Below are 25,464 nucleotides of genomic sequence, written 5' to 3'. Positions count from 1 at the left end.
GGAATTGATGATACTCAGCACCTTGCCCACTTGGGTCTAATTTACTATAGCAGTGGTTCTCAAACTTTAGCAACCTGAGGACTCCCCTTTTGATTTAAAATTTGTTGCTGAGCCCCCCGCTCAGTCCCTGCCCCCACTCCATCCCTTCCCCCAAAGCTCCACCCCACCCTACCTTTTCCCACTCTCTCTTCACCCGTGGCCCTCCTCTTCCCTGCCTCTTTCCGCCCTCTCCCCCGAGCGCGCCCCATCCCGCTCCTCCGAGCACCTCCTGCACGCGGCTGAACAGCTGTTTCCAGACATGCAGGAGGCACTGGGAAGGAGTGGGAGGAGTTGAGGGACGGGGTAAGCAGTTGATCAGCAGGGCCCATGGAGCCCCCCTTTGAGAAATGCTGTACTATAGCATTTCAGTACATTGATTGATGTTCCAACAATGAAATAAGTTTTCAATTACTTTTAATATGCTTATTTTTAAACAGATTTAATCACTGTCAGATTGATGCTGTGCTCTACTCCTCCCTCAGCACAAGAACATGAATATTCTGGTATGTCAATTAAAGTTACAAATACTACCTGTGCATTAAATCTTCTACACGGCAGGAGATTATTATGCACAATTTCTAGCAGCCACAGTAAAAACTTCCTTGTAGTTTTATCTACTTACCTGCTAGCCTCTTTGAAATAAGAAACAAAATCAATGTGGAAAGCCTTGGATAATACCCTTAAAAAGGGATTGGCCCTTGGTCACAAGCTTTAAGTACTATTTTTGCTGACTGTTGGTCCACAACATTGCTTAACTTCAGAAACTACAATCTCTCTTCTATTACAACAGTTCAGGTGAAATCCTGCTCCACTGAAGACAACAGCAAAACTGCCATTGACTTCAGTGGAGTCAGGACTTCAATCTTTGTTTTTTTTTAAAAACAACAAAATACTTTGGATCTGATCCACATTTACACGAATGGCCCTTTACATTCTCCAGCACTGAAAAAGGGGCTGTCAAAGAGGGACTCACCAGCTAGAGTGACCCTTTGTGGCAGGATGTGGTGTGGTAGGGACTTCTCCTGTGGCGTCCTCTGCCAATTATCCCTCTGCCCCTTCAGTGGTCTACATCTTCTTGTTACTCAATCCTCTTGCCAGGTCACTTTAAAGTCTCACCCTTTCTCGGGTATGAATGTCCCACACAACTCTAATTATCAACATGGCATCTTCCATCTGTCCTGGGCTCCTCTGTAGTCCCATTTCTTTTTTTCCAGGGCTGGGGGTGGGGTTCCAGACTTCTTCCCAACAGAACTCAGGAAGCCCCAACTACTGCTAAAGCAACCTTCATCTATCTGGGTTTGAGCTTTCAATCCCTCCAGGTTCTCCGCAGCTCCATTCCTGTTGTGGAAAACTGATCCCGAGGACTACTTCTCTAGAATGTAGACCCTTTCCCAGGGCCTACCCCTGAGGCTAGTTTCCTTGTGATTTCTTTCCTCTGCCTCCTGGGCCTTTCTGTCCTGGGTCTCTCTCCTGGACCTTCTCCCCGTAATTTTCACTTCCTTCCATCAGAAGACCACCCAGCTCCTCCCCAAGCCTGAGACACCCTCCAGTTACAGCCAGGTGGACTAATCTGACTCCTGCTAACCCCTTTGTTTATCTATGTGGTTTACACCCCACCACAAGATATTACAAAGAAAGTCCACCTTAAGGATGCTTCACATGACTACTGCAATGTAAAGTGGCCTTAGTGTAAATGAAAAACAGCAATAACAATACTTTAAAACCCTCAAACTCACTTATATTAAACTACTTTAGACTTAGATCTACCATAAAGTAAGGCACACACCGTGATTTATGATTTTCAGTATCTTTAATTGGCATTTCTAAAAATGATTGTGTTTAGTTAGAATGATTTCTTTAAAAAAATCCTTTTTGCAGAGACAGCGCTACACAGTTCTAATTTCATTTGCACAGATGTTCAGGGGGTCTGCTCGCTAGATGTTCAGGATACACTTGGGCACTAAGAGCAGGTGGTGCTTTGGTAGCAAGTCCACACGTTCCGTTCTGTTCTTCTTCATCTCTGTATCAGCAATGGGCGGGTTAGGTTCACTGTACCTTCTTAAAGACTTGTTTACATTTGACACCGCCTACTCTGATTTCCTGAAAGGAAAATATGAGTCAGAAGTGAGACTTACACACATGGATGTACTGTGTAAATGTCAGTTTCTAAAACACCTACTTATATGGTTAAGTCAAATATTAGATGGACAATATCGGTGGATTCAAATTAAGGAACAAGTGTTAGAGTAATCTGATAATAGGAATGTATGATGATGCAGCAACAATAACTGAAATTGGATAGAACTGTGGAAAGAAAAAAGCTAATAATTAGTACAAGGGACAAATATCCAGCCTAGGATTCCACTGTTGTAAGGATTCTCACTTTTGGACACATTACTTTTTGCACACATCTAAATGGACATTTATCCATTGTGGGCATACAAGCAGCATATCTGCATATGCAAATTGAACAGTACCCAAGCTACATGTGCAAAAATAAGTTTTTGCATCTGCATAAGGACTGTGTCCTCACTGATGCATGGGTAACCAGTTGCAAGTGTCAAAAACAGAAGGCCACTGAAAAATTGCCTCAGAATCTGACAAATTAACTGGAAGAAGTATATTGAACAGTGAGTGGACCTGGTACTTTTCTGTTTCATTACACATTATGTAAAAGAGGGAACCAAGAAGGGTGCAATCCCTAATTGATGTTTGGATAGCTCCATGAAGATAATTGGTAATGGAGAACTGACAGGGCAGAGAAGAAGCAATTTAGAAGTGATCCAGTGCATTTTGCAGTGCTCTGTAGGACAGAGGATTTTACCCAAAGGCTGGATTTGAGTGGAGCATGCTTGGCTGGATATCCAGCACTTTTGTCTGGTGGCTGCCATGTTGCGTTTCATAATCTAAGACTTTAAAAAAAAAATCAGTTGGTAGTAGAGGCTGCAGAGATAAACTTCACAGTGTGAACTGCAGCACGTAAACAGATGCACTTCAGGGTGTACCCATCTTGAGAGAACAGCTCTGAGAGAAGTATGGAACATATTGTTTATCTTAACGAATGTTCGTGCTGAAGCCAAATAAGAACACAATAACACTTTTGTTGCTCATCAAAGCACCTAAAAAAGAAGAACCATTTTATGAAAATCTGCACAATATGCTGCAAGTAGCTCCTCATTTTGGGGTCACAAATGAGCAGAGATTAGGAAACAGCCACCACTTACTTTTTCAAATCTGCTCATTGATTTTACTTGAGCGAACTTAGAAAGAACGCAAGAAATTAAATCAATATGATAAAACAAAAGAAGAGGAAATGAAATGTGTTCAAAGATAAATTAATAAATGCCCATGATCTAGCAATGGATATTGCAGGAATACAAAAGACCAATGAGGGTGAAGGAAAGAGAGCAGAAAATGATCAAGAAAGAAAGGCATGTACAAAATAGGACTGCAGTTAAAAGGAAGGTATATAGAAATCGTATAAAATGATTAGACAAACGAAGGAAAAGGAAGCTTCTATCTAACTCAACAATTATTTAAATACTGTAGATAGAGGAAAAGAGAAACAGATAAAAAAGCCTTCAAGTACACAAGGAACATAAAGTAAAATAAAAGAGACACTGGTGCCTCTGAAAGATGGGGATGATAATTGGTTTGGATCAAGTGTTCGCAAAGGAACATTGGTTAGGAAGGAAACCACTACTGAAGAAAATCAAGATAAAGCCTGAACAGATAATTAAGACATTAAACATCTGGAGTGAAATCCTGACTCCACTGAAGACAACGGGAGTTTTGTTACTGACTTTAACAGGACCAGGATTTCACCCCGAAGACTAAGGTTCCAATCCTGCAAGCTGCTCTGCATAGGTAGACTCTTATTCCCGCACAGAGCTCTACCCAGGCACAACAGCTTGCAAGACTGGGACCTAAGACACAGAACAAGCAAAGAGGATCTGTTCCAGAATCATCAAGGATGTAGCAAGAGAGATGGAGAGGATATCATTAAAAACTAGACATCTCCCATAAGCAGTAGTTACATTTACTATGCTATTTGCAGTATTTTCCACATTAAATATAGGAAATACGGCAATAAAGATAAATACCACAAGGTGGTACATGGTCATTGAAAAATGAGAGCCACTGTAGGTGATGTTCTGGAGAAGATCCAGCCAATTACAGCTTCACAAACTTTACTTCAGCGGTGGGGACAGTACTGAGAAAACCTCCTGAGGAATAGGAAAGGGCTGAACTTTGACATTTCTGACTTAACTGAACTTAGAGACCTAACTTGGAGAAAATTTTTGAAAATGTCTTACTGAACGTTTTCAGGGCGTGAGACAAAATTGACAGGGAAGCCATGAACATAGTTTGCTAGGACTAAAGGAAAAATTTTGATATAGTATCACACAAAGACTAATCTAGGACAGTAAGTATATTACTGGGCTGAGCTACTTGAATGGATGGCTGGATTTCAAAGATACTAGTAAGAGGACACAGTTCAGGATGAATGGAAACAACTAGTAGAGTTCTACAAGGATTGGTATTAGAACCAATTTTGTTCACTCTGATATATCAATCTGGAAGAAGGAACATGCAGTAAAGTTATGAAACCTACTGATTAAAAAAAACACCACAAACTGTGAGAGGCAGTCAATACAAAAGAAAAAGGTTATAAAATTCAGAAGGAACTGGAGAATGGCCAGATAAGTGCCTGTTTTAAGTCACTGTTGTGAAACAGAATTTGAGGAAGGAAGGGGGGAAAAAAAAGAAGGAAAAAGAAGACCATCATACTACAAAATTCAGACCAGGAGAACTAGCAGGTTGGGAAACTACTAAACTCCAAGGCATAACACTCAATATATTATAAAACTGTGCAAATGTTTAAATAAATATTTGGATCATTGTGTAAAGTTCAATAGGATCATAAAATAATTATTGAAGTATCATAAAATGTGTTTATGGTAATTTGCCTTGGCACCAAAGGGCTCTCAGAATGACAGAGACCTGACGATCTCAATTATTTAAAAGTTTTACAAGTTTTAAATAAGGTCAAAGGAGAGGAGACCACACTGAGGATTCCAATGGGACTGATGATGCCTTTTTGAGTTAGTGAAACATACAAGAAGTGACAAAATGTACATCAGAAAAGGCTGGGCATTAAAGCAGTTTAGAGACTTTCTCCACCCAGAGTATTTTATATACAGCAGTGTCAGTACTTGGCTGGTAGAAAAGAGTGTGATTTGGCACATGTCATGCTGAGCTGGAAATGGCAATGTTGGTTATGTGTCTGCTTGAATAGGAACCCTCGCAGTGGCCTTTTTTCAGAGAGCCCTTGAAGCAGCAGGTCTGGATGCTGAAAAGTCAATGGCACTTAAGCACGTATGTAATTGCTTTGCTGAAAAGAGATGGAGAAATACATGTCCTTAAAGTTAAACATAGCGGGACTCCACATCTGTGCTGCCATTGTGACAAGGATTACTTTCTCCATGGCTCCTAGCAGACTTCCCCTGCCTGGAACCTGAATACGCCAGACATATGTAGGAATGGGGACCTGGACAGCAACAACAACACATGTAAAGATATGTGTTACAGATAGACGTGAAAAATCGGGACGGGGGTGAGGGGCAATATGAGCCTATATAAGAAAAAGACCCCAAAAGTGGGACTGTCCCTATAAATTGGGACATCTGGTCACCCTATTTACAGAACAAACTAGCAAAGGCTACAGAGCAATTAGAAGAAATGTTTTTTAAAAAGAACTGGCTGCTTTTCCCTGTGATAAGTGCTCTGCAATGTCAGTGGGAGATCCAGCTTTGACTTTTGACCCCCCTCATTAACTTCTCTCCTCAGCAAGGTTTGGGAGCATTACTGAGACAACACGTGTTCAGCTCCACAGAGGGAACGAATGACTGAACGAAGGAGCTGTCACGCAGATTGATTCAGAAGCAGGATTAGCAGGCTCAAAGGGGATTCCTATCCATTATTTCTTGATGCAATGATGGTAGCTCAAGGCCAGTGTGCCAAGTGATGTAAAACTGGGGACAATGAGGCTATACTGACTGTGAAAAATACATGTGTGGGTGAAATCTTGACCCCACTGAAGTCAGTGGGAGTTTTACCATTGGCTTCACTGGGGCCATAGTATCATCCATAGAGGTCACACACAAAGGCATTAGGCAGTGTGTGGACAAAAAAAATTGATTACATGGGACAGACCTAAATGTGTTTCTGGGCCTCTTTCCCTCCTAACCTTTTGCAGACCCTTCTATGCAGTAAAGTGGAATTCACTTGGCTCTGGGTGCTGTTGCAGAGGTCTCTGATGGCATTGTGCTACTGATCTGGAGACAGGGATTCAGTATTCTAAACAGAAAACTCCTAGGTGCTGCGTGAATTGAACGGTGAGTGGGACTAGAGATCTGATTTGCCCCCTTCAGTGGGAAAAGAACATTTTACCACATCAGGTAAGCCTCAAAGAGGATGTTATGAACCTCTATCTAGAAAAAAAATGTTATAAACTTATGTTAGTTGCTGTTAACTAGGAAATATAGAGACAACAGTCAGAAAGAGCATGGCGTTTTACAAACAAAACTGCTCTCTTTGTTTTCTAAGCCAGCATTCATTCTGGCCCATATTTAAAAAGAACAATGGTATTTTTTTCTCCCTCTGGCTTATGCTGCTAGATACAGAATTTCTTCAGTCCCCATACTGTTTATATCACTGAGTGCATGAAGGATATTTCTATGACACGTCTTCCTCTGTGCACACAATTTAAATGGATAGATCTGGGAACAAACAGTTAACACAAAGATTGCCTGAATTTAGAACATTGCTCTTTGCAGAAGGGGCATGAGAGAATAATGGCCCGGCATGAAATTATTGCTTTAGAAGCAAGTCAAATGCAACACCAATGTTTAATTACTCCACAGTAAGCCAAGATAAGGTGCGGCAAGCTGTGTGCTGTTACTTTCACCATTTGAATAAATAAAAAAAAATTATGGCATCTAAAACATGTTACATGACCATACCAGGTGCATTTCATCTCCTTCGATCCACTGGGTCCAACCACGGCCTTCTTTTTCTCCTTTCTGTACGCAAAGAAGTTTATCTCCATCCCAACTCACGTTAGTCTAGCAAAATATATACATGTTATTCAGCAGTATTATGGCATTCAGTTTCATCTATTACACTTAGGTGGAGTCAATTTCCTTAAAGGAAAGCTTCAGTGTAATACAATAGATATTTTAATCACACTATCGCATTACTGAGAAGAGTATAACTCACACACACTTTTTTTTAAACTTCTTGAAGTCATTAAAAAGAACAATTAAATGTAGTTTGATGGCAAAGCCTGAGCCACAGGAAATGAAGCTGGGTGTCTCAATACACCAGAAAAGCAGGAGACTCTTAAAGCTGTTGTAAGAATCCATGTGGTATAGTCAGATCTATGATTTTTTGGTAATGTAAGCACTCTACATGATTTCTTCACAAATGCTGACCCTCGAGGTCAGGAGAAAAAGCTGCCTTAATTCACATGTATGACCGCTCTCCCTTTTTTATACACACATGCACTCTTTCCATTGGTGCTCAAATTAGTAGTATGTTTCCAAAAGGGCCTGAAACTTTGACCTTCTAAAAGTTACGTTTCCCATCAATAGGTGGCCTCCCCAATCCTTCCTTCAGATCCTACACATGCCTGGGACCAACTACACCCTGCCTTAAAATAATAATCGGCTGTACCTAACAATAACTGTCTAGGCCTTTCCTGTGCATCCAAATGCTGAGCTGCCGTTCATGTCCCAGGCTGTCTGACATCATCGATCAAGACTTTCTGTGGAAGTAGCATCTCTACCTGGGAGACCCTTCTTTAGTTATGGAGATGCTGAAACTATGGCAGATTTCCTTCATTACATTTTTGGTTTTATTAAATACCCTTTTAGGCCCTGGCTCAGCAACCCTTTCTTATTTAGCAAAGCACTCAAACATGCCCTTAACTTTAAGAAAGGGTGTAAGTCCCAGTGGCTGTGCTGGGTTGGGCATAATTCTGTAAACATTTATACATGACTACCTGAGTAGTTCAATGGGACTTCTCCCATGAGTAAAACAACTCACATGTGTAAGCATTTGCAGGCTCAGGCCCTAAGGCAGTACAGCTTATTTATTTTTAAAAGCAATGACTAGGTTTTTTTCTTGTAACAATGTACGATGGATTGAAATGAAATATTATTTTGTGATATAAAAACAAAAAGGACCTGATTTTTGGCTCCATTACACTAGTTTTACTCCAGTGTTACCCTGAGCACTGGTCGAATAATACTGGTTTTAAACCAGTGTAACAGAGTGGAGAACTGAGTCCAAGGAATAAAAAAGTAAGGAATTACTGTGCAGATCTTGAAAGCCTTGAAGACATTACCTCTGTGAGCAGTCAAAAATGGAGAAAAGGTTTAATTCTACAGACATTATGGAAATTCACTTGTCTCCATCTTGCTTTTTTTTAAAAAGAAGTCAACCTACATTTGTCATGCTCAGGAGTTGAACACTGAATAGGGCTTAAGTACTACTCATCCCTATTCTTTTTTGAGGATGTGTATGTTACAAACAATTAATTCTCAAATGATAACCATGATAGCCACCATCTATAAATCCCAGGGGAAGCTTCCAACTAAACAAGCATAGAAAATGAATCATGAGAAAGATTGCCAGGGTAAATAATTGTAAGTGAGGCACTGTCAGTCATATGGAGTCTCTGAAGACAAACTATTCAACTGTCCTTGCTAAAAGTCTCTCCACTTTTTACAATGCATTCAGAAATGTTTTGGTCTTTCCCTCTAAAATAAACTCAGCAGCAAATCACATTCATAAAGAACCACTTACATTTTACTGTCTTAATACCTTACCACATGAAGGACTACTGATTACAACATGTTCAGCACATTCATCTGACAGGAGAAGATATGCATAAAAATTATTGTGAAATAAGTCACAAAGGGTTAAAATGGCCAGTTAGAAAATTCGAACTTCTAAGATGTAGATGTTCTAGCCATTCATAAGATTCACAAGCGTAACACTAGTTTTCATTTGTCTCTTTTTGCAATGTCTATTTTAAAACCAATTTCCATTAAAGATTAAGTTGGCTTCCTTTACTGGTGGGTTCCTCACGGCCTGAACCCTTCCATTAAGAATTAATGATAGCTGCAGATATGCACAATGCTGCCATGGCAATCAGCAATATTGTTCTATCCACCCCCATACGCACTAGTAAATGAAGAGCAGGAAGGCTATGTGGGCTCATGAAATATACTAATGGAAATGATTAAAGCAAGATGTTTAAGAAATGTTGGTGAATATACAGGACATACTCAAGGGACACTTGTTAAGGAAAAAGCATCAACAACCTCCCATTATTATTTTTAACTACGTACCTTGACTTTTGCAGGTTTTCAGGAGTCTTTGTACCATAGAAGAAACTAATCAAATTGTATTGGAACTAATCAAAAGCAGTTTGTGATGAACAAGATTAAGTGACAAAGAGGGAGGACAATGGGGCTGCATAAACTGAGGGCAAGATCTGCACCCTAATTATCTACATAAATATAAAGGCCATAAATATTCTATAAAAAAGAAAAATTAGAGAAGGTCAATATCAAGGCATTCAAAGAGTGTGTGTGGGGAGGGGAGGGGGGTAATTTCAAAACAGAAGAAATATTCATTCACATTACTGAGCTCGACTCTGAAGCTACACTGGTTTACACTGGCTGAGAATCTGGCCCACTCACCTTCCTAGAGAACTGAGTGAAGTGCATTCTTCCCATTGCATAGTGGGTAGCGGGGAACGGAACTGACCGGATAACTGTTTTGCCAAGCTCAGCCACAGTGAAACTTAAAGCCTGTTTGGCCTGTAATGCTGAATACAGCATGGAAAAATCACTTCAGTGAAAGAAACATTTACAAATAAAAGGCTCAGTCCTTCCCCAATGAAGTCAAGCGGAGCATTTTCTACTGACTGCAAGTGGAACGGGAGTGGTCCCCATGAAAGCTAATTGTAGAACAAGTACCTATGAATATTAGTTAAAACTGGACAAATATGGCAAAAAATAAGTTTCCAAATATTTGTCCTAATAAAGCCTGTAAATTCACTTTTGTGGCATTCACAATACTTTATATTCATTCCTATGAATACTGAACCATTGATTTGTTTTTGGTTTTTATTCACAAATTAGGTAAGTCTCAAACATACTTGTGAAAAATGCATTTGGTGCCATGGTTTTTGCCAGGAGGGTGAATATATCCATCTTAAAATGTATTTGATTCCTTTTTATCCGTTTATAAATTCTTCAGTCATCCAATCCCAGAGTGTAAACAATAGTTGGTGACTTAGGCAACCAATAGCAACTAATCAAAGTGAATAATGTATCCACAATTCATAGTCTGAAATAAATTCATATAAAGCTGTCAAACAATTCTGAATAATGAAAAAAATCTGTAAAAATGGACCCCCCCTCCATGTGAAGATAACTTATGGACACAAAAAAAAGCTAAATGTATGTAGTAAATAATTCACTACATATAGTTTGCACAGATAATGTAAATCATAAGCCACAAAGCAGCAACACACTGGGCCTGATTCTATTCTGATCTTACACTGTTGTTTACCAGGAATAACTCCATTTAAATCAGTTGCATTATGTAGGTGTAAAGCCAGTGTGAGATCAGAATCAGGTTATGTTCATCCAATGCTCATATCAACAATAATAAACTTTATGCATCTTTGTCTAACTTGTAAGAGGTCTGATAACTCCTCTCTAGTCTAGTTCAGCTGGGGAAAATAAAGAAATCTTTCTAGCAGCACAGGGAGACAACTTTATTCCCCCCCTCAGCTTTCTAAGGTGATTAAAATGCTGTCTGAGCTCAGAAAAATGCAATGTTTTTATGTTCCTTTTTACCAATCAAGGTTAGACATTCCTTTAAGTGATTTAGCATGACCCCCCAGAGGCACAAGGCAAGAGATTGCATTAATTCTGCAGTTTTATTACCTAGAATTCCCAATAGTCTTTTTTGCCTTCTCTTTGGATGCATGGATATACATACACACTTGAATGGTGCAAGCAAATCAAATCTTTTCTGACCTTATGTTGTGCTCATTTTCCTACAGGATTCAAAGAGAACAGAACCTATGAGAGAAGAACACAGTGTTCTCCTCATCTTTGTTCCAGAGGTAGCAGAAATTGGTATGTCAGGAGAATTAATCTTAATCAGTAGTATTTTATCATTGGGGGTTTTCCCTTTAGCTCAAACTCTTAATGGCTGATAAAAAAAAAAAAGCAACTGAGAAAATACTACTGAGTGGAAATAGGGCAATATTTTTGGAACAGAAGAGATCTATTTCTATTTTCCATGAGATGTGACCAGGCTAGCTACAAAAACCCTGAGGAGTCCAGTGGCACCTTAAAGACTAACATTTATTTGGGCATAAGCTGTTGTGGGTAAAAACCCCACTTCTTCAGCTGCATGGAGTGAAAATTACAGATACGGGCATAAATATATATTGGCACATGAAGAGAAGTGAGTTACCTTACAGGTGGAGAACCAATGCTGAAGGCCAATTTAGTCAGGGTGGATGTGATCCGCTCCCAGTAATTGAGGGGGAGGTTTCAATACCAAGAGATGCACTTTAGAAATCTCTCCCCTGTAGAGTACATTACTCACCATATGGACAAGCAGGAAGAAAGCTTGCAGCGCTGCTGCCTGTTGCATAATGCCATCTGCTGGACACCACATACATTGAACAGACAACTAAGACTCAAGAGGAAATAGGCAAGAGAGAGATGTGGAGATAGAGTTTGGGTCTCTGAGTGAAAAATTTTAACCCTGGTTCATCTGTTAAAATCTTGATGTCATAAATTAATAACAATTCACTGAAGCCTGGGATTCCTTGCTTCCTTGAAAATCTTACACTGCCTGGAGGATAAAGTGAATATTTCAGTTTCCATTTCTGCCAGTTTGACATCCTTCCCATGAATAGGGCATATTATAGGGAAATAATATAGGAGACATTAAAAAAAAAACATCCAAAGGGTATAAACAGTTTTACTTCAGCACAAACACGGCACTTTAATCACCATAATATTACTATATTATTGGAGTGCATTACACAACTTCTAAAACATTTAAATCTTAGATTAAACATGCTGGGAAAAGGCTCTATGTCTATGATTCAGACATTCAGAAGGAAGCTATGGAAGTACCCTGCTGGGGTTTACATTGGAAGATAAAACAGTTCTTTTCCGCTATAAACTAATTAGTTATACAAAGAAGAAGAGTATTTTAGAGAGACAAGGTGGGTGAGGTAATATCTTTTATTGGACCAACTTCTGTTGGTGAGAGAGACAAGCTTTTGAACCACACAGAGCTCTTCTTCAGGTCCAGGGAAGGAACTCCAAGCATCACAGCAATACTTAGAATATTTCAGTGACTCTTGGCTGGGAGACACCCAGTTATTTCAAAAATGTAATGTAGATTTTTGGATTCATAACTGCTTGTGCTGCCGCTTCTACTTCAAACAGTAAACAAACCCTTTAAACCTTCCTTACACTTTTCATTCTCTTAAAAGAAAAGACCCCCTTAAATTATTGTAAACATTAACTAAGGCACAGAATACAGTGCTGAAGTGGAATATTTGTGTAGTCTGTAATGACTTTAGTTTGAGGCAGAAAACACATGACAGTGGCAGGCAGGCATTTGGCATGATGATTGTGTCTCACTGTGTGCCTGTTAGGATTACTTACTGGCTCGCTGTAACTCCTGTTCCCGACAAATACAAAACACATTGACATCTTTAAAAAAAAAAAAAAGGACAAGACCTATAGATCTATGTGCTGCAGACCTACAGAATTCCCAAGCAAGCAACATGTGCTTACCTGGGGGATACCACCGGTCCTGAAAATTGCACAACACTTCTGATTGTTAAACTTTAGTTAAACTCCATTTTTGCAGGTCACAAAAAAGGATAGACTGGACAAAAGAGCTTGTTAAGGGGCTTAAAGTTATTTCAGTATATCCATTAACAATCAGTTAGGATGCATGAAATTAAGTGGTATTGTGATGGGAGCTGGGCACTGAGCCAGGACTTCTTGCTTATATTTCTGACTCTGCCACTTAGCTGCAATGTGACCTTGGACTAGTCACTTAAACCTCTGTGGGTCAAATGCAGCTTAAAGCGGGTACAATATCCACAGAAATTTTAGAGGGAAACCAGTAGTGATGTCCTCCTGATAGTACTGTGTCTGTGCACAATCACATAGCTCCTTCTCCACACACAAGCCACAACCTTCAATAGCTGCTTGTATTTCAGGCCTCTATTTGACACTGGGATCTTTAAAGTCACCCCCAACAACTTATTCACCTGTAATAGTTCTATTTTGCCCCCATTTCCTTTTACCTTTTTGTGCTAAAGCCTCTCTGGGTTTTCTATTTCCAAGTTACAAGAAGGTGGTTGTAAATACTATTAATTTACTTACCATGTTTTTAATTCTAACTGTACAGTACTTGAGTGCTTTAGTTAGCAGGTGTGAGGTGACTCTACAAAATAGATTGTACTGTATCCACTGCCCCAAATAGGTATCCTGGAGAAGTCTGAGAAAGCACAAGCTTTTAAACACTCAGACAGCAAATAAATCTTTCTTCTTCTATCTCTGAGGTTTGTTTTATCATTTTTTGCCTTATATTATACATATTCTTCATGCGCTGAGCTGTATGGTCTCAATTAAACTGCTTTTCTTCAGGTGTCTTTATTTTGCTTGGGTGTTTAATTCACTAAAAAAAATTGATTGCCTCATCTGTTTGTGAGTTATGAACATTGTAATTTAAATATGCATCCAAAGCAGCAGCATCTTCCTGAAAAGGAAAGCCCAGAATACACATTACACATGCCCATTTCAGCAGTAACACTATTGTCTTCAAGTGTGGGCCAACGAAAATTTATGAATGGAACATTCAGTAAAACCAAACAAACCTATTGACTATCCTTTTGCATTTCCCCCAGTGGCAACCACACTAGTGTAGTCTTCATGGAAGTAAGGTCAGTCACAATTCCTACATTTAGTGATAAATCATATTGACACGGGGTCACAAATATCGACTTCTGAGATTTACTCCAGTATTCATCAGAACTGTTTTATCAGAAAACGGTATTTTTCCCTTTGTGGCCCAAATGCAAAAGCTTTTGATGCTGGCTTTCCAGAATGTTTCCTGCTGTACTATCCCTAATGTGCTCACATGCACAGTGCAGCATATAATCTAAACCTGCTAGCATATTTTATTGATGAATAAAAGACAATAACATGAATTGTTCAAAAATTAAAGAACTATTTTTTTTACTGATCAAGAACAACAATGGACGTTTAAGAAGAATCCCACCTTGTAGCATCTAAAGATGTGAATTGTAGCTACTGCCTTTCATCAAAAATGTGTTATTGATTTCCCTTCCTTTAGGGACTACAGCATAGGCACTTCTGTTTTTCTTCCTAATACCACTCAGAGAAGTGTCTTTATATTGCCATGCAGCAGATGGCTGCAGTGACCCAAGACTGTATGCCACATTCCCGAACATAGTCCTTCTCAATCCAGTGATTCTGTTCGTATCTTACTCAATGAAGCCAATAATAGTTGAGGGTGCTCAGTAATTTGCAGGATGAGCCCCTTTTGTGTCATTTAAAGCAAGCCAAGAACACTGCAAGGAAAAACTGCGCAAACTTCCAGGGCACTACAGAGAAATGCAGAGTTATTGTTGCTGACTCACCAGACCAGACCCCAAGAGTAGAAAAAGGGTATGTGTCTGAAGCTGAGAAAACTAGGGGCAAAGGCCCTGCAGTGACAAACACAGGCAATATGCCTTAATCAGGAAAAAAAGCTTAGATTGAGGTTCTGTGTTTTGTTAGCTACGGTAACAAAAGTTTGCAGCACCTCTGCCCTTTCACTCTTCTCTACAGAGCTTTAGAACAGACCCAGTACCAGGAATCCCACAGTTTATTGCTGAAATGAACAAAATTATGGTCATCATCTGATGTGATCAAACATGGAGCAGAAAATTCATCTTTCCCTTTTGACCTATGTCAGAATTTGAATTTATGTCTCCAGCAATGACAGGTTAGCTGAAACAATCCATTAATCTACCTTCTTGTACAATATTTTAACAATATTTCAACTACTACACAGAAATTGTGAACACAGTGGGACTGAAGCAATCATTAAAATAGTCGTTCTTTACATCTACAAGTTGTTTGAGAAAAATGCAAAGTTACAGGAGTTGGAAGACTGACTCAGGTGAGGAGAAGAAATGGTAGGCCTCCTCTGAACCCATGACCTGGCTCCTCTGCAAATAAAAGACAACATGGGTGATATAGTCACCACCGGACTAGTGACACAAAGACAAGCTAATAAAAACAGAGTACAATTAAAGTGACACAGTATGAGTTAGTGTCACATGGACATTCTTCTGACACTTCTCTAGTCATACAACAGGAATCATAGGATGAGATTTAGTTGATGGCAAAGTCTGATACAGTAATATCGAGTACAGGTGGACAATCAAAAATCCAGGAGATCCAGGATATCTCAATAAATATACAAAAGCTCACTGAACATCAAACTCATAATAAGTGTTGCCCAAACTGTGACTCAGAACCATAAGCAGGAATAGGACAATGTCAGCAAAAAGACAGCCTAGAGCTGAACAAGTGAACTAAGCTCAACAAGACATTCTATCTACTTTGTAACAAAGAGTTCCATCTGGTAGTGCATGAAGCAACCCACTCTCCTGAAAATGCAGTTTCTCTCAGTGGACCGTCTGAATCAAAAATGTGTGCACTTTTTATTTTCCGGCTGCAGTTGGGATTTGCACATGAAATCCAGGAAGCTGAATCCGCTATGGAAATGCTGAGAAAACAAAGCTATTAGGTTCCCAAACTGTTGAAGTGCTACAGGCTCTGAAACGCAGCAAAAGAAGAAGATGATGACCTAAAGAACATGATGCCTGAACCAGGTGTAAGGAAATCAGTTCCTTCATGTTTCCTATTTGCCTGTCTCTGTGTGTGGCTTTTTGTTTGTTTTATTTTACAATCATGAACCTTGATAAGCCAGAGACAAATAAAATTTCTTGAACAGCATCAGTGTTGTGCTGGAGAAAGTATGCAAAACTGGCTTCCAACAAGGTTCTCAAAATGCAAGTGATCTACAGTAGTAAGACAATGTTGTATCCTAAGAGATGCTCTTACTACATGTTCAATGAGTTTCATGACAGACTTGCCAGAAGTCCAAGAAAAATTGAAGTTTGATGCAGGGAAATACATTTCTTCCGCAAATGACTCATCCCAAGTATACAAAGCTTTTCAGCATCTACAAAGAATTTTAAAATGTTTGGTTTCTCCTATCAGCTTGGAAATGATCCAGGTGGGCAGGAACTGTAGCTAAAGAAGTGGTGCCAAGAGCTTGGCTGTTTGTGAACAGAAGGACCACGCACAGCCTATAGAAACATTTGTCATTTAGACTATGGATCTGAATGTATTGCGTTTTGATCTGACTATAGAAATTAAATGCACTTGAAAATTGTCTTCCATTCCACTGGAGACTCTTCCACTGGGTTTGGAAAAGTGGACCATTGAGCTGGAATGTGGCTTAGAGATGGAGCCTGTGCTGGAAGGGCTGCAAAGTTGCTTCCTATTGAAAGTGAATCCTCAGGATTCTTCAGACAGATTTCTTCCTGGGGTGTACGTGGCAGTCGCACCTCTGCCACCCTGTCAAAGGATGCAACAAATATTCCCAGGAGCGGAGGGGAGAATGGGGCCAGGATTAAGGTATCCCACTGGTGGCATTATCTGTGTGTTGAGCCTGTGCTTCCTAGCCACATTGGGTAGATCTACACAGCAGCTGGGAGGGGCTTCCCAGCATGGATAGACACACATGCTCGAGCTAGCATGCTCAATATAGGATGGTGGCTGTGGTGGCATGGGTGGCAGCTTGGGCTAGCCTCCCATGTGTATACGCAGGAGTTAGTCAGGATTGTACTCGTGAGGCTGCACTGCTATTTTTAGCACACTAGATAGAGCAGGGTGAGCATCTACATACATTGTGTATGTACACAATGGAGCTGTTTATTTCATCCTTTCCCCCACACTCACACTTGTACTCTCGCTACCATGATCCGGCCCCCGGTGTCCTGTCTTCTGCTTCACTTTGCAGCACCAAAAGTTAATTCAAAGCAAATAGGTTGGTAGGGTGTACCACAATGTCCCTCTCTTGCTGTGGGTGCTCCTCTGAGTTCTGGCACCTGGCAACAGAAATATGCCACTATAGGACTCTGGAACATGTTTGTTCAACTAGGGTATGTTTGCACAGCAACTAGATGTCCACAGCTGGCCCATGCCAGCCAACTCGGGTGCTCAGGGCTCTGGCTGTGGGGCTGTTTCATTGCTCTGTAGACTTCAATGCTTAGGCTGGAGCCTGGGCTCTAGGACCCTGCGAGGAGGGAGGGTTCCAGAGTTGGGCTGCAGCCAGGGCCCAGAAGTCTATACAGGAATGAAACAGCTCTACAGCCCGAGCCTGAGTCAGCTGGCACGGGCCAGCCGTGGGTTTTTCTTTGCTGCATAGACATACCCTTATAGGCCTGCTCAAATCTCTACTGAAAGACAAACTCGCCAGAATTTGTGGGCTCCACAGCAGAAGGCTGTAAATTCTAGCGTGCACTAGCATGTCCCACACTAACTGGCCTGTATGGACACTGTGGGTATGCACCAAAAGTTCCTTAGTGTACCTCAATGTAGTACTGTTTGAAACAAGCCCAGAGGATAGAATGGTAGAGAGACGACAGGGACTGAGGGATGTTTTATCCTCGAGATGGGGGATGTAAGGGCATACTTGAAAGCACAGAGCAAAGAGCCCAGAGGAAGTAGAACTGTTACAGGAGGACAGAATCAGAAAAGGAGGCAGGAACACAAGACACATGAATCAACCTGTGGGTCAAGTGGAAGGGCTGCGGATTTAGAGGCAGGTTGTTCAACACATCTCATTAAAATGGCACAATTGATAATGGGCCTCAGACTTGTGCTGAGTACTACTTTTCTCTCTGAGCGGTCCCATGGAAATCCCTGTGATTATAATTACAGGGTGCCTGCTCTTCAGGTAGACATGGTCTTAATTATGATTCCTGATATAAAATAGATTAGCAACAGTTCATTCCTCTTGTAGAATCCAGTAATACCGTGGACTAGATCCTCCCTAAATACTTGTTAATTAACTTCACATCTTATGTAATGTTATAATGGGCCCAATTCTGACCTCACACTTGTGTAAAGCAGAAGTGACTTGAAAGAAGCAGGTAGCCTTGTACCTGGTGGGAGAGAGATCAGAACCAGTCCTATCAAGTCTACTTATTCCATTACTGAATGTACATGCAGAATAGACACATCCTTTCACAAATTTAAGGCTCGGATATTAGTAAAGGTAAAGAATTTTTCTATGGCTAACACAGTTAAAGTCAAATCCAAGTAATAAAACTCAACAGCAGAGGGAAAATACTGTGAAAATATACATTACTGCTGTGGACTGATATGAATGCAGGCATCCTGCTTGCATTTCTCAAAAAGATAAAATTACATGTTATAACAGCTCTTTCTAAACAAGCACTCTATTCTTAAGGTGAACGCATTGCAGAGAAAACCTATTAAAAACAATAAAAGAAACACTTTCTAAAAAGCTTACCAGAGATCAACCAACTCCAACAAGGACTCGGGTAGGTGTCAATCCTTCCAATCCTTTCTCAAGGATTGGAGCCCTTCTTTGAACAGAAGGTCCTGTCCATTTGTCCATCAGACTATTTATCCCAGAGTCATTTATTTGGCTCTTGGTCCCTGGAGAATCAGTATATGTGAGCCTTTCCAGGAGTTGGTATCTTTGTGGTGGGGTTACAACTGGGCTGATTTGCCTTAATCTCCACATGCTGTTTTTAGTTCTTGGAGGAGGGGTAGTAGCCCTCCCCCGTGGTGTAGAACACATCATACATAAACCATTCTTTTAAAACAATGGACTTGAAAGATACTTAAACTTAATTCAGCAAAGGTCCAACAAGCCCTGTCTGGCCTCTAGCAGTGATCAGTATTGATGCTTTAGCAGAGTATAAGGACAAAAACCCTGATAAAGCACCTAGCTCAATAATACCAACCCCACTCGTGACATTCTGTACGTCCTTTAAGCCACATCAGAGTCTTTGTTCTCTGATAAGAATCAGCTCAATCTCTTTAGTCTTTCCTCATCACAGGTGCTATTGATATTTGGAATTATTCTAACTATCCCACAACCTGTCAAGGTTACATTTTCCCTATGGAAATATGACCAAAATGTAAACTAAGTGTACACAATGAAGAGTCACCAATTTTTTATCTTGTATCGATATAACTTACTGTTTGTATTATCTATTAATTCATCTGCTTTTTAAAAATAATCTACACACAGTGGACTAGTGGCATCACAGGGTATTCTGATATAAACCTATGATTCCAGGAGCTGGTGCTTTAAAAAAACCACGAAATATTGTGAGGTAAAATTGCAAGAGTTGGCAACACTGCTGAGAAGTCAGGGAATGAGCAAGCAGATAGGATCTAGGAAAATAATAATTGTTAGTTAAAAGGAGAGCTGCTGTACAGATGTTATTCACAACCTCTGCAACTACGTAGTTATTTATACCGGTATCATCAAAACATTGAGGTCTTACATTAGATGCTTACGTCCAACACAGTTATGTATATTGCCAACAAGAATTTTCTCAAAACTGAACTTCCTGATACCTCATAGGCAATATCTCTGTAGTATGCTTCTAGTACATCAACTCAGTGTAGGATTTACTTGAACCACTTTTCTATCAAAACAATATTTACTTCTACACTGTGACTCACAGAATGGGCTTCTGCCTAGTTTCACAGATGTGAAAAGGCAGCAATTTCCTGATTGTACTTCATTTGGAAGCACTCATACAAGGCCCGGTTGTGCTTCTATTATCATTTACTAACAGTACTAACATAACGCCAAAAGGCCCCAGTAAATGTCTCATAGTAACAGTGTCTGCCCTGAAGAACTTCCACTCCTTGCCTTGTCTATTTAGATTGTGAGAAAAAGAGGTATTATCCCCAGCCTACAGATGGGAAACTGAGGCACAGAGAGATTTAGTGACAAGCCCAAGGTCCTACATGAAGTCTGTTATCTCAAGTCCCAGTTCAGTTTCATAACCACTGAACCATCCTTCCTCTCAGGATACTCAAAATCACACTTCCCTCCACAGAGGGGAAGTGTGCAAGATGCAACATCTATTTGGAAGATGAAGCCATTCTCACTTTCCCAGCTCATGCCAGTGTGGAAGAGAGGAGGAATCAAGGCCAAATTCCACCTTCTCCCTGCTCCTTTCAGAGTGACTTGCCCCCAGGAACACTAGGCAGGAACAGTCCCTGTGCTTCTTGTTCCGTCCCTTATTTGTGCCAGGGTCAGAAACTAGTGATTAGTCACTCAAAGGCTATGGGCACCTGTAGCGGGGTGGTCACCCTGCTCCGGCCCTGAATGGGTTAAAGCAGCCCTGGAGAGGGCTGTGGCGGGGAACAGCAAGGCTGATTGGGGGAAGCAGCCACAGCTGCGGCCATGCCCCAATCAGGCCACAGCTGGCCTTTATAAGAGGGTGGTGGGCCAGAAGGTGAAAGAGTCTCACTCTAGCCTGGGAGCGGGAAGGGCTAGCTGCCTGGGAGCAAGGTACCTGAAGCTGAGCAGCGCTGGGGAAGGGCAAAGGGAGCTTGGGGAGCTCCAGCCTGATAAGCCCCCAGGCTGCAGGCCTTGGTGAAGGCCTACACAGGTACTGGGGCTGCAGAGGGGCAGCCCAAGACTAGGCAAAGGCAGCAGGTCCTAACCCCTTGCCAATGATGAGTGGTCATTAGACTGCAGTCTGCCCCAATGAGCAGGGCTAGATGATGACTGGCAGTAGCCACTGGGGCAAGGTGGGTTTAGAGGGTTGGGGGTTCCCCTGGGAGGGGAGACCCAGAGTGTGGGGGTACTGCTGGGGCAGAACCCCAGGGTAAAGGGCACCGGGGTCCAGGAGGGACACGGGGCCAGCGGCAAGCGAGACATCGGCCTGCAGAGAGTGCTCCAAAGCTGGAAAAGAGCTAATTCCCAGGACAACCAGCAGGAGGTGCTGCGCCAGTTAGTCATCGCACTGGTACAGCACCACATTGCATATTGTTCCCAGGGTCTGGAGAGCAAAATAACCTGAGACAGTTCCAGTGTGCAACCCTCCTATGATGTAGGAGAGCTGGGATCTCATTCTTAAAAAAATAATCCATTTATAATTCCATAGGAAGCACTAAACTATAAACTACACTATTACCCAAGGCAATTCTGGCAGATATAATGAGGCTAACATTACTAATGTAGTTATTTAGTTGCAGAGCTGCAGTTCTAGATTGTTTATAGCATTGGTGACCAAGATGTAAGATCAGACTTGGTGAAAGTGTCATATCTCAGGTATATTCCACCAGATTCCTGACCGGAATTTTGGAACAATTGCAGCAGATGATGCCACCCAGGTAATCCATCCTGGGTTTTAGAGCAAGCCCAGTGAATTCTGGGACAAGTCTTTGAGAATTCAGTCAGTATTGTGACTCATGCAAACCACACAGGGTCAATAAAGCTTAAATAGTTGTATATCTCTCTATTGAGCCTCTATGCCCTGATTTAAGGAGCTGCCAGTAACTAGAAATGCTGTACTATACTATACCACCTTTTGGGGGGAAAGAGAAGAGGGAAGGAGGGGAAAAATGCCTTTTTTTCCCGTCCGGGTGTCTGGGCTCTGAAGCAAAGAGTACTGAAGGTTTAGCCCATGCAGTGGCTTGACACATATCTAGCCATTCCCTTTCACTGGATCTCGTAAACCTTCCTTTTCCTGCCATTGCTGGATCAAAAGTAAACTTCTACATCCTGATGTCAGAGAAAAATATTAATCAGTCATAGAGATGGCCAGGTTTTTTTAAGAATGGGAGTCTATTATTTCATTTCTGCTTTGTTTCCCTGCTACAATGGCTGGTAAAATAATTTTCTTTAGCTCGTCAGCAACTCCTGTGCTTTAGGAGATTGCAGAGATGGCATGCCCTAAGACTAATGGGAGAGATAACATCCAGTCTCAGACTTATCTAAGTAGCTTGATAGTCTTGAGCCTTTTCTGCTAATTGGTATTATTGGTCATGAGATACCTCTTGCCAGAGACAATATTTTGTAAAAGCTCACAAGGGAGAGCACTTGGAGACACTTACTTACTGTAAGGTTTGCTCTGGTTTTGTCTTGTTAAATGGATGTGCTAAGCCTGCTGTCTGTAGTGTAGCGAAACTCTCCATTGTCGACCAGTATATACTGGCTACTTGCATATATATTATATTGATAACATGTATTATCCACACCATATATATTAAGCATTAAGCACAAATATTACTAAACATAAATATAGCAGTTAAATAGCCTAAACTGGCCTATATCTTTATTATACTCCTGTTCACTTATGCTCAGTATTCCATAACACTTTGCATACCCGAAGTAAGCTATGGCTTAAGTAGATAGGAAAGCTGTCAGGATCAGGACATGTGATTATTTTATTATAGCAACAGAACGGGAGTTCCCCTCACAGGCTAACTACCCTAGGACAAACCTAGGAGGTGTCTTCACGTTCTTTAATACCTCAAACACATGTGTTCAGAACAAAATATAAGGGGTACACCATGCTACCAGAAAAGCCAGGTAGAAAGCTGATCAGTTAAATCTACAAAAAGAAAAGGAGTACTTGTGGCACCTTAGAGACTAACCAATTTATCTGAGCATAAGCTTTCGTGAGCTACAGCTCACTTCATCGGATACATTCAGTGGAAAATACAGTGGGAAGATTTATAGTGAAATCTAGTTTCACATGACATCCACAGTACCTTTCGTTGGTAAACAGGTAGTGGATAAAAAGGGTGTAACTGCGGGAGCACACCTTCTGCGCAAGGTGAATGTAACAACGCTGCATGAGACAGCTTCATGGAAAATGGTATCATCCATATAGATCCTTTTTCCTGTACTATATTATTACTGGCCTAGAGCAATAAACCTGACTGGCATTGGTTATGGCCTCTTGTATATATTTCATAACAAACCAGAGTGTGGTCAAGCAATTGACTATACAACTTCTCAACACCACAGAAGTGAGGGAAGGTAGAGAGAGAGAGGAAAAGCACCAGTTCCTAAAGATTAGGGGCCTCCGTCCTGTCACCCTTGCTCATATTAAGTAGTAAATTACCCCACTGAAATCAACAGGGTTGCTTCTGTGGTGAAGCACTACTCAATATAAGGGTGGCACAATTTGGCTGTAAATGACTTTTTGAATAGCAAATGTCATTCTACAATTACATTATACTAGAGACAATTTAAACCTAGTGCCTGTTCTTTAATAAAAGAAATAACTTCACATTCAAGTTTAACATTAACATTCCCTTATTGTAAAGACAAGCTAAAAACAGTTTACAGCCCTGTCTAAATGAAGCTGTCAAATACAAAAATAAAAATTCTAAGAATAACCACATGAAAATGTCTTGCCTCTGCATCCTGCTGCAAGACCTAGGATTATTACTAATTATTTCTAATCTTTTTTTGTCATGCAATAGTAACAGTTCTAATACTTACCATGCATTTGCGATCATCTACCCCTGCTAAATCCTCCTCAAACTCTTTTCCTACATCAAATTCCATGATGTAGTTTCTAAAAGTGCTTAGCGTTTTAATGATCATATGATCTCCATTCTGAATGATTTCTTTGTCAGGTTTTAGCAAGTTGGCAATTTTTCTCACAGCAATGTTTACATCTGAAAGCAAAACAGAAAAAAAGATTTGCAGTAAAGCCACAAATCTACAACAATACAAGACTTGTACAACTTGAGAGGATTGGGATGGACCAAAATACAAGTACATAGTTCCCTGGCTGTTTTACTAAAGTTAATTACAAGTGAATTAATTTGCTTACTTGGAAAAAACCTTGTACCCTTTACATTTATTACCACAACAAACGTGTTTCTAAACAAACAGATGAAAGGAAACATGACATTACTAATTCCTACTGAGCTATTTGACACAAATTCATTCTGATTACTTAAAAATGCTACTTCTATAGAAATAAGCATTTTACGTACCTCCCTGCCAACTGCATATACACAAACTTTTACATCAAGCACATTTTGTTTTCTTTCCACCTACATGTATGTTGAGAGAGTAATTTTTGCTTGCTCTTTAAAGTTCTGTAGCTGAATCTCTGCATAGATTAGTGGTAATAAGGTAAAAAGCAAACAGGTCGCTTAAAGCAAATCAAACAAAACTTTGCATAACACAGAGTAATCATATTTTTTGAAGAAAGCATTTTTTAAAGACTGCATTAAAATTGTGGTTGTGACTATCCCAGAAGAAATCAAATCCAACCCAAGACTAAGAGAGGTGGCATTTTATTGATTATTTGCTAAAGAAACATGAAAGGAATCTTACCCAGTGCTTTCAGATACTCCTCAAAATTGTCATTGCTAAGCATTTTCCAGTAACCATTGAAATTTGCAGGCATTTCTGGGGTATATGATAGCCAAAGCCTCAGAACAGCGAGTTGATTCTGCACCACACAGCTCAATGCCTGTCCTCTGTGGCGAGTTTGAACTCTGGTTTCTTTTATCTGTTCTTCAGACCATGCAGTTATATGAGCCCCTCTAATCCGATTACCGCTGAAGGGTTACCATTAAATCCTTCCACAAAGCTGAACCTTTTAGATTTATAATGACAGCAGGATGGCTTCATTTAAATGGAATGGAACATTCACCTTCAATACAATGGCTGTAAGGCCACTGATTATCCGGGTGTCCATTTTATCCACATTACTCCTCCCCTTCTATGCTGCTTAGAAAATAAGATGGCTGGTTTAGGCATATGGATGGATATTACAATAAGTGGCTGGCTGTAGTGGACACATTGGGTGGCTTCTGCAGACAATTGAAATCCTGTTTGTTTGGAGTATTTGAGAATATTTTCAGTGGTTTTTTTAATCTCTTCCCCTCAGAAGAGGATCACACAAGCTCTACCAGTGAAAGTAATTGTGTGTTCTGTTTCAGAGTTTAGTAATAAGCCATGATTATACAGTCATCTTCAAGCGAGGGGTGATGCCAGCAGATATTGACTGGTTGGTGAATTGATGGCTCAGGAAAAGCCAGTCATTATTCAGCAGAGGTTATTATTAGGGAGTAATGGCCAATTCCAGTTATCTTATGTCTTCATCAGTGCTGCATGTCTTTATTAATCAGAGTGTGCTGTTAGTTAAGGGAATGCAAACCATGTTCAGACACTGGA

General features: G+C 40.5%; 1 protein-coding gene across 1 annotated transcript; it reads right to left on the bottom strand.

Moving 5' to 3' along the window:
• Nucleotides 1-1,830: 1,830 nt before the first annotated feature.
• Nucleotides 1,831-25,433, bottom strand: RBP1 (retinol binding protein 1). Its single transcript, XM_048863874.2, has 4 exons — nucleotides 24,619-25,433; nucleotides 23,770-23,948; nucleotides 7,065-7,166; nucleotides 1,831-2,139 (listed from the first exon to the last, which is right to left on the bottom strand). The coding sequence occupies exons 1-4, from the start codon at nucleotides 24,689-24,691 to the stop codon at nucleotides 2,086-2,088; spliced, it is 408 nt and encodes a 135-aa protein (XP_048719831.1). The 5' UTR covers nucleotides 24,692-25,433; the 3' UTR covers nucleotides 1,831-2,085.
• Between the last annotated feature and the right edge of the window lie 31 nt (nucleotides 25,434-25,464).

Source organism: Caretta caretta, chromosome 9 (assembly GCF_965140235.1).
Source record: "Caretta caretta isolate rCarCar2 chromosome 9, rCarCar1.hap1, whole genome shotgun sequence".
Classification (NCBI taxonomy): domain Eukaryota; kingdom Metazoa; phylum Chordata; order Testudines; family Cheloniidae; genus Caretta; species Caretta caretta.
The sequence above is the reverse complement of the archived record's forward strand: the minus strand, read 5'-3'. Positions and strand labels throughout refer to the sequence as shown.